Source organism: Terrapene carolina, unplaced genomic scaffold (assembly GCF_002925995.2).
Source record: "Terrapene carolina triunguis isolate 2854851 unplaced genomic scaffold, T_m_triunguis-2.0 Scaffold95, whole genome shotgun sequence".
In the NCBI taxonomy this organism is placed as follows: domain Eukaryota; kingdom Metazoa; phylum Chordata; order Testudines; family Emydidae; genus Terrapene; species Terrapene triunguis.
In genome coordinates, this window is record NW_020664446.1 from 23,242,324 (window position 1) to 23,252,851 (window position 10,528).

Consider the following 10,528-nt stretch of genomic DNA (forward strand, 5'->3'; position numbering starts at 1 on the left):
AAGCGCCCGGCCAGGGGCGCAGGGTTTGGAGGTCTGGGGGCTGCCCGGCAAACTGTGAAGCCAGTAGTGCTCGGGCAGCTCGGCTCTTACAGAGCTGAGGAGTCAAGGAGCAGCAGCAGTCGCCGGAGCCCACTCTAAGGTAAGCCAGGGATGCCGGCAAAGCTGGGAGTATTTTTCCTGGACATGTTCGGCTTTTTGGAAATTCCCCCTGGACAGGGGTTTGATTACCAAAAAGCCGGACATGTCTGGGAAAAACCAGACGTAGGTTAACCCTAACCTGGATATTTTATTTATTTACTTATTTTGATTTAAATAATATTAAAAAAACACCTATACAAGGCTCTAGGTGCCTTTATACATAATTAGTATAACAACAAAACCCCAGCCACATTTGAATGATTGTTCTAACAGGAACTGTGCCAGTCAGCATCCACAGAAAAAACTCATTTCCACCCCTTCTTGGGATACAACAGATTACTGTAGAGTATTGAGTTTACTATCTATAACTAGAGAAATCATAACAGTAATCAGGCCTCCACTGTGTTTCTTTTAAAATAGGTTTCACTACAGGATAGGTCAGCTTTTGGACTATATTAGGACTGTGACAATGTATTGTCTCTAGGACCCTATTAAATGCTCAAACTCTCATTGACTTCAGTGGGAACAAGTTTAGGCTACTGCCCTTTGGTGTCTTCAATCTCCAGTGCTACCAGTTTGACACCTTTCACAAGTTCTACATCCATTTAAAAATGTACATTACATACTATAATTTTTTTAAAAGTACAATATAATCCAACCCAACTTGATACATCCCCATGAGGCATCACAGAACATCTGTCTGCATGAAAATTGATGATCTATTAAGTGAATTCTAGCATCAGTACTTTTCAAGTGTTTGTCAAGAGTTTGTGTAAGGTACTGAAAAAACAATAAAACTTCCTCTAATGATGTCACTTCCTGTTTCTTAGTAAAGTTAGTTCAAGACTGGCATGTATGCACACCCCACCCTTCAACTTCTCCACACAAAAAATGGCCCTAAAAATGGCCCAAGTTTGCTTTCAGATTGAAAACAAGCCAATCCACTGACAAAATACTTCCCACCCGGTATTAGCTGAATAGAACTGTTCTGATGTCCCCGCCATAGGTAAATAATCAAAACATAAACTCTGCTTATACTTTGGTAGGTACACAAATGTTCTGAGGTGACTAACAGCTTCTGAATTTTTGCCAGATCATTCTGCCCAGCTCATGAAAGTATAAAGTACTTGAATTACCCAATATAAATCATTAACAGCTTGTTAGTAGGCTGCTGTTATCTTAGTCAAGTTTTTTGTGTTCTGTACTGTTAACTGCCAAAATATATTGGATTTTCTGTTTTACATCTTTCAGTGGAGTAAATAAATAAATTGGGAGGTCTGTCATTGTAAAGGTCTTTGTTAGTCTGTTTGTAAGGCTACTAATTAACTAACCCTTTAAAAACAATAACAGTGCTGTTGCCAGCAAATTCCTTAGATCCCAAGAACAGTCTTACAAGGGCAAAATTCTCCTTTCTAATTCACTCTGCAGATCTTTATAGCACGTTTCCCGTTCCATTTCTCACACACACCATGCATTGAGATCAATGGGAGTTCCGCAAAAGAAACCAGCGCAGAATATGTCATAGAGATCCATAGTGCACGAGATGCTTGCTATTAGTGAGAGCATGTGCTGTATATTTAAAAGTATGTTCATACCTCTTCCTAATAGATGTTCTATAAAACTTATTGAAGAAAAAGCATACCTCTCCCTTCACATTTTTTTTGTGTACATGTTTGTATTACCATCCTTTTTATACTTTGAAAAAATACGATCTTTCAGGATTCTGAAGCTAGACATATTTCCACTTTTACCTGGTAGCTAAATGATGACAAATAGTTTGTGCATTTTAAAATCCTTTTAGTTTCTAAATTGCTGTGAAACAAATTGCTAGTCTCATAATATAAAGACGCACATAATTAACGTGTCATTCATTTTAAGTTGTTGGAATCTTTGCTTGGAAAAATTTTAAATGGTTGCTGGAAATTCAACACAACCACCATGCAAATTCAGCTACAACAACAATGCAAACAACTATGGAAGATATCAAATTCTGCCATCTAAAATAAAAACTTCACAACATGAAGAAGCAGGAAGCCAAGCTGAACAACATCATCTATTTCCCCAAATATGCTGACCTGCTCTGCAAAAGGACCTTAGAAAAACTGAGGAACCATCTCCTGCACCTTATATACTCCACAAGGGACCATCTCAAACAAGTAATCATTACATGCTCCCACACGCTGAAAGAAAAAAATCAGTAAACCTACCTGGAGATCATGGAGGAAACCCAAAACTATCAAATAAAACCCCTGATGACTGTCATTCAACACACAGACAAAAAGTGGAACCAACTACAAACCCTCAACCAGCAGACCATCATATGGACCAGCATATGGACACTACATGACACCAAACATCATCAACCTATCGGAAGTGAAGTATCTGTGCTCTCCAAGGGACTGAACTTCTGCCCCACCACAGAATTTGAGCATGTGGAGAACTAGAAGAATTCTTCTGCCAACTCTGCCTCAAGGAATTCTTTCACAACAGAGGTGACACGAATCACATCTCCAACTACAGTCATATGAAAAAAGAATCATCTGACTGGACACCTCCCAGTGGACAAAACCACACAATGACTCATTACCCCAATTGCTTCAGGAAAAAAAACCAGTGAAACCACCAACAAATATTTCATCCACCAGAATCTCTCTACAGTCCTCAAAATCCAACCAACCAGATAATGCTCAAACCATCAGGCAAAGGGGGAGCCATTGCAGTCCTTAATCATGGTGACTACATCAACGAGGCCAACTGACAACTCTGACACCACCTACTATAAAGAATTCAAAGAAAATCCCCACACAGGAATTTAAAGATACCATCAAATCCTTCCCCAAACAACTCCAAGAAAAAGTCTACAACCTCATCCTCCTGAACCCATCCCAGGGAACTTCTACATGCTTCCCAAGATTCACAAACAAGGGAACCAAGGCAGACCCATCACATCTGGCTACACCACTCTTACCAAAGGAGTATCAGGACTCATAGAAATCATGAGAACATAAGAATTGCCATACAGGGTCAGACCAAATGCCCATATAGCCCAGTATCCTTTCTTCCAACAGTGGCTGATGCCAGATGGTTCAAAGGGAATGAACAGAATAGGGCAATCATCAAGTGATCCATCTCTTGTTGTCCAGTCCCAGCAACTGGCAGTCAGAGATCTAGGGACACTAGAGCATGGGGTTGCACCCCTGACCATTTTGGCTAATAGCCATTGATAGACCTATTCTCCATGAATTTACTAAGTCTTTTTTAGATCCATTTATAATTTTGGCCTTCACAACATCCCCTGGCAACGAGTTCCACAGGTTGACTGTTCATTGTGTGAAGAAGTACTTCCTTTTGTTTGTTTAAACCTACTGCCTGTTGATTTCATTGGGTGACCCCTGGTTCTTGTGTTATATGAAGGGGTCAATAATACTTCCTTATTCACTGTCTCCGCACCATTCATGATTTCATAGACTTCTATCATATCCCCCCCACCCTTCGTTTTCTCTTTTTCACACTGAATAGTCTGTCTTTTTAATCTCTCCTCATATGAAAGCTGTTCTATACCCTTAATCATTTTTGTTACACTTCTCTGTAACTTGTACATTTCTAATGTATCTCTTTTCAGATGGAGTGACCAGCACTGCATTCAGTATTCCTGATGAATTTACATAGTGGCTTTATAATCTTTTTGTCTTATTATCTACCCCTTTCATAGTGGTTCTTAACATTGTTAGCTTTTTTGACTATGGCTGTACATTGAGCAGATGTTTTCAGAGAACTATCCACAACGACTTCAAGATCTCTTTCTTGGGTAGTAATAACTAATTTAGACCTCATTGTTTTGTACACATAATTGGGATTATATTTTCCAGTGTGCACCTTCCTTCATCCTCAAACCACTCACCACCCAAAGAGCCAGCCTCCTTTGAGATAGTACTGACTTCCTCCAGAAACTCTGCAACATTAACAACCTCTCCCAGAACTCCACCCTTGCCTCCATGGATGTCACCTTCTTATATACCAACATCCCTCACCATGATGGAATCACTGCCTGCCTCAAATACCTACAAGATAATTTACAACATTCAGAAATCCACCGCATTGTCGAACTCATCCATTTCATCGTCACCCATAACAACTTCACATTTAACAATAAATACTTTGTCCAAAACATGGGAACAGCCCTGGATAGTAGGATGGCTCCTCAATATGCCAATGTCTCTTCCTGGATCACCTTGAGGAAGAATTTCTGAAAAAATATACTATGAAATCAACTATATACCTGAGTGTAATGGGGTGCTGGCCAGGAGAGCCTGGCCAGGTCCCTGTTAGCCCCTCTCCAATTAAGGGGATTAGTTGGGGCTGGCAGCGGAAACTACACCCTGATTACTTGAGCATCGGCACCTGTGGGCCTAATCAGCCAGCCGGCCATATAAAGCTGGCAAGGGGGGACACAGGAAGGGGAGGAGCGTGTGGCTGTAGATCCCTGCTAGCTGGGGAAGCTAGCGGTCTCCCAGGGTGTTGACCTGAAGACAGTGTATAAAGTGTACATAGCAGGTGGTGGGAACTGGCACAAGAATAAAAGAGCACTGGTGCATACACTTTGAGTGGTCTCCGACTGAGTTTTGTGGAGGAACCAGGAGGGCGCCGTTACACTGAGATACATTAATGATATTTTTTTCCTCTGGACAGACAACCTAGCTTCCCTCATAGATTTTTCACCACAACTTCACCTGCCACCCTACACTGGAACCAATATGGGATATAATCAAGCAATTACAATCCATACTTGATGGGGACCACATCTTGAAAGAAAATCTTTCCCAAACCATCTCTTCTTGCCTTCAAACACCACCACAATCTCACCAAGCTCTTTATCATTAGAAGAAATCTCTCCATAGATCTCAAAGTGGCACCAGAACTTGCCAGAACAACACATGCAAAACTTGCAGACATATCTCCACTGCTACAATCATCAGTATTCTTCTCTCTCCCCCTGCAACACACCTTTCAAAATCCATGGGTTCTACACATGCCTATCACACGTGGTGTACCTCATCCAGCGCACCAAATGCACCAACAACTATGTGGTGTGGGTGAAACCAGACAATTGTTATACTCTCAAATGAACTAACAATAAAATAAGACCAAAAAAATCACCCATGCGTGAACAATTTACACAAAGTGATCACTCCATATGTAACCTCTCAGTCCTCATTCTCAAAGGAAACCTGCACAACACCTTCAAGAAATGAGCCTGGGAACTGAAATTCATAACTCTGTTAGATGCTAAAAACCATGGACTTAATACAGACAATGGTTTTATGGCTTATTACAATTTGTAACACCCCTGACTGCCTACTAAGCCTTAATTGCTCACTTCATTTTAAGTGGTCTCCTATAGCATGTGGAGACCCTTATGCTTAACAATCTGTCCCAACTTGTATTTAGCTCAGACACTCTGATTATCTTCCCCAGACCTGAAGAAGAGCTTTGTCATGCTCAAAAATTCATCCCTTCCACCAAGAGAAGTTGGTTCAATAAAAGATATCCCTGCTCTTGAGGTTACTTTTTTTTTTTTCAATTAAAGGTGCATTACTTGTACTGTCAATTCTATTTTCTCACATAAACGTAGCCTTTTAAGAGCCTCTTCCTTTTCACTGATGGGGAGGGGGGCATGGAATGCAGTCTTGGCTAAAATGGCAAAAGAGCTCTCTTCATCATTCGCTATCCCATTAACCTAAAGGTATGACTATTCCTCAAGACCCTTGGATGGAGGACACTGTACTGTATTGAAATGTTCTGACTTTTGTGGCCTAACTTTTTTGCTAACCATTTTAACAGATGAAGTTAAAAAATGAAGAAAATAATCTTTCACAGAAGTGTATGTGTTTGAAAATTTGTAGAATCATATACAATAAACTTTAACAAATAAATAATAATATACAATACAGACCCTAAGAATTACTTTACAACAAGTGCGCTCTACACTGACTTTATTCCTAGAGGAATTTATTTGAGGGACTTTTTAACTGAAAGAAAATTATATTTAGACTAGTCTAGTCTTTAAACATATCTTTATTTATATAATAAAAATGTTGCTTAAAGTAGCTTTCATGGCCAGAATAAACTCTGGGTCTTTTCAAATTTTAATATCTCAGGCATTCTTATTTTTCAATAAATATGAATAACTATTGTGGTAAGCTAATCATTTAGTAATGTCATATTTTAAATCTCACTTCTAGTTTAATTAGAGAAGAACAAAACAGGGTCGCAAATCTCTCTCTTTCTCTAACGTGAAGGGTCAAATCCTGCTTGCCCTACGAAAACAAGAATTCTGTGACCGATTTTCATTTTATAATAGCACCCAGAGGCCATCATCAGAACTGAGGCTCCATTGTGCTAGCTGCTGTAAAAACACAAAGACTGCTTCCAATCTAAGGCCCTGATTCTGCAATGAGCTCTGTATGGGTAGGCTGCTGTGCTCACATGGAGTCCCACTGAAGTCAATGAAGGTCCGTCTGCATGGAGCTAGGATGAGGACCTACATCAGTCGGTGTGAGAGGGATACAGTCAAATGTAAACCACTCTTTTATATACAAAATTTGAAATTAAAATAATATTTTAACTAGATAAATATAGGGCTGATCTGTCTCCAAAACCTTTGTTCTAATTGAAATTGTTTTAATCAACTGATTCCAAACTGTGTCACTATTTTCATTTAAAATTTTTTTAAGATATTCTACTAACACTCTCAACTGGTTTTTTTTCTTCATTGTAACGTGGTCCTTATAACTTGCATTGAAATAACTTTGCCATCCTCATAATTTTGATAATATGCTGTTATCATACTCAGCCAAAGGTGACTTCAGTGCAGTTACACCATATAGAAAGTCTCTTGTCAATGTTACATACTGTCGTGGTCTTGGTAATGTGTTGTCATTGGGTATGGGTAGAGTCTCCTTACTAAACTCAGAAAATAATATGTTAGGTGTGTAAAAATAAATTATCCTGATCATTATTTCCTAGACCTAGGATGGGGTCCTGTCTGGGTCAGTTTTGTTCTGTTGATTTGTTTGTGGCATCATAGTCTTTGTCAAAAGTATGATATATAAAATAATCTATAAAATATATATCTTGTCTGCTAATTATTTTAAACCATTCTTCCCCGACTTTGTTAATAGGTTTTGTGGCCTGCTTCTCTTCTCTCATTCAAAGGAGTACATCAGAATAGTTCATTTGAAGTCAATGGAGTAACATTGGTGTAAAATCTAATGTAAGGCCCTGATCCTTGCAAACATTTACGTACGTGCCTACCTTTTGTGCAGAGTGCTTCCACTGATGTCAATAGAACTACTCACAGTGCATAAAGTTAAGTGTGTAAGCCTAAGCAGAATTGGTGCCTAACACAGATCTTATTTATTACTCTTATTTATGCTGCACCATTTTACTATGTACACTTTGCTTTTTCTAATATATATTTTCTAATATTTGCTTGTCTTATATTTATAGCATCTTTCTTCAAGGCTCCCCTAGGTAAAACTTCATCCTTCATTGTTTTTCCCTCTCTCTTTCCTCATTTTCCCCTCTTCTTGTCTATATCTAGGCTTGGAAGGATGAGATTTTTATCAGTAAATTTAGTAATCATCAATTTCACCAAACATACACAAACCGATGAAAAAATATTTCCACCGATAATAACTGAAATATATATATATATATATATATATATAGGCAAAGTAAGAAAAATACTGGTTAGGAACTTGCTAGAGGTTGATTTAAGGGTATTTACTTTGTATATTTGGACATGTGATGTCGACAATATGTGTTCAAACAGTATAAAGCTTTAACTTTTTGAATTTTAACATCTACTGTAATTAAATAATTGTCTGACACCCCCAATAATTTTCCACAACTGTGAAAACATAATGGACAAAAATTGAAAATATTCTTAAAAATAAACATCCAAATTATCCAACAAAATTATAACAATATAAAAATTGAATTCTACCAAGCCTATCTGTATTTTCTCTCTCCTTTTTAGATTTTTTTGATACCTCTCACTTTTTCTGCTTTCTCTTCTGTTTTTTGCCTGTCCTCCTTCTGTCCTATGGTACATTTACTAGTGAGAATAAATATGAAGAACTGAAGATACAGAAAAATCAGACTCGTATATAAGTGTAGAGTTCAGCTGTGATCCATCTATTGGACATTTTTAGATGTGGTAAAGTCTAAGATGGGTCTGAGTGGAAAAACACAACTTATTCTAATTCCCTGAGTTGTTTTGGAAATCTCATGTCATAGTTTATCAAAGTGGAATGTTTAAAGGCACCCTTTGGTAGTCTCATGGAGAAACATCACCATAAAAGGTCTATGTCAAGCTCACATTGGCAGGTACATTCCATAGTGTGATGTTAGTCAAAAAGGAATTGCTAGTATTAGATAGCTACAGTAACATGCAAACATTTTAAAAATACTACTTTATATGTTGAACTGACTGACTCCATTATTTACATGTTAAAAGGAAGGAGCCTTAAAAGAAAAGGTTACAAGTGAATATTATCCATTAATAATATTTTCCCCCGCAATACCTAACTAAAATGACAATCATTTTATACAAATTTTGCCAAAATATTTGTATTGGCATTGATAGGCTGTAAAATATTTAAACAATTTAACATAAAACTTGTGACAATCATGTTTTAGAATAAAATTACTATTTTAAACCTAGCATTTTGGTCAGAGCACTGTATGTATTTCATGTTTTATGTAAAAACAATATGTAAAACATAATTGTCTATTCCAGGCATTTTTCTTTCTTTAGTTTTTGTATTCATTTATCAAGACTTATTTAGTATGTATATATCCAGTGCTCTAGATTTTTCCCTGTCAGTAATCACACAGGGTGTGATTGGGAGGTGAGCAGGTAACAAACTTTCTATATAAATTTTTTGAAATAGCAAACCATGAATTTCACCTTAATAATCTGGAGAAAAAAAAGAAAAAACCTAGAGGCTAGGATAGGTAATCATTATATAAACCACAATAAATACAAAGACAATATGTCATTCCTAATCAGCAGCAACTGTATTATCTTTTAGGTTTGAAATAATTTGTAATAAAAACGATAATAAAATGAGCAGTAACTACTTTTCTGCTATTGACTGAAAGCTTTTGAATGAAACTTAGACTTGCTGTTTTTAATACAACTGTTTCCCTTTTACCTTGATACTTCCCACAGACAAAGCTATGAACTAACAAGATCCTGGATAATGTGAAAGGCTTTCTGTTTGCAAATGTGTTGCTGCTATTATATGCTGTACTATTTTTGTTCTCTTATTTTTACAACTCTCCTAAATCCCATAATGTTAGTATGTAAATACTCTTGTCTTCAATAAAAATATTATATGTATAAACAAATAAAAGACATGAACTGCTCTGCTAAAATGAAATGTATCAAGGTAAGACAACATAATAGTATCCATTTATATTCACTATAGTAGTTACCTTGGAAATTTTTTGCTGGCGTTTCAAGTCCACCAATCACCTTCTTTGAACACACACCTTCAAAAACCCCATATGTGACGGTTATAATAGCACTTGAATTTCCTTCAGTAAAGTTAACATTACTCGAGACCCAGTTTTTGTTTGCAAGAACAAGGCAGACTATCACAAAAGACCAAATACTAGTAAAACAGGCAGATGCAAACATTTGTGTTTTTTTTCTGGATGGCATTTTATCAGAGAGATGTGTTTTCTTGTAGTGCAGGTTATACTTTTCTTGTTTCCTTAGTCTTGTTAATGAGAGCTCCAAGCTGAAAGAGACTGTTCCCTGCTGTTAGAGACTGTAGACCTAGTTTTGTACTGGTAGAAAATTATGCCAGTAAACTTTGAACTAACAGCAGTGGTAATAAAGTTGTAAAATAATTGAACTTTGGTCTGGAGAAAAGATGTTGCCATAGTTACAACCATACTAGTCTAACAAAGGACAGTAGGAATCTGCCACTACAATGTCTCTTCATCAAATGATTTCTTATTGGCTGTGCTTTGCCAAGTGAAATGAGACCAAATCAAGAGTTAGTCTTTCAAATCAGATTTCCTCAGATATCTTCTAGAGCTTAAAAAATACTAGCTCATGAAGAGATCATAGAAATCTTAAATTAGTGCTTTCTTGAAGATTAGTACTCAACCCATAAAACATTCTGAGCTGGTACGGGAAAAGCAGGTAAGACTGGTAACTAATCTTGAAATATAGTTCTCCTATGTCCATATCCAAAAGGCTTTCTGACACCCTGATAGACCCAGAGTTGTAATAGTAAATATTAACAAGGAGATCCTTTTTTCTCTATTTTATTTTTATGTAGGTTATAGAGCAACCCAACTATCCTGATCT

The 10,528-nt window shown here is 37.2% G+C and overlaps 1 protein-coding gene across 1 annotated transcript in view; it reads right to left on the minus strand.

Moving 5' to 3' along the window:
- The window catches only part of CLRN3 (clarin 3), a 16,925-nt gene extending 7,054 nt beyond the window's left edge, over positions 1–9,871 (minus strand). Inside the window, exon 1 of the mRNA XM_024210506.1 lies at positions 9,643–9,871. Within this exon, the coding sequence (XP_024066274.1) occupies positions 9,643–9,871 (229 nt within the window). The remainder of the gene's footprint in view (positions 1–9,642) is intronic.
- Positions 9,872–10,528: the final 657 nt, after the last annotated feature.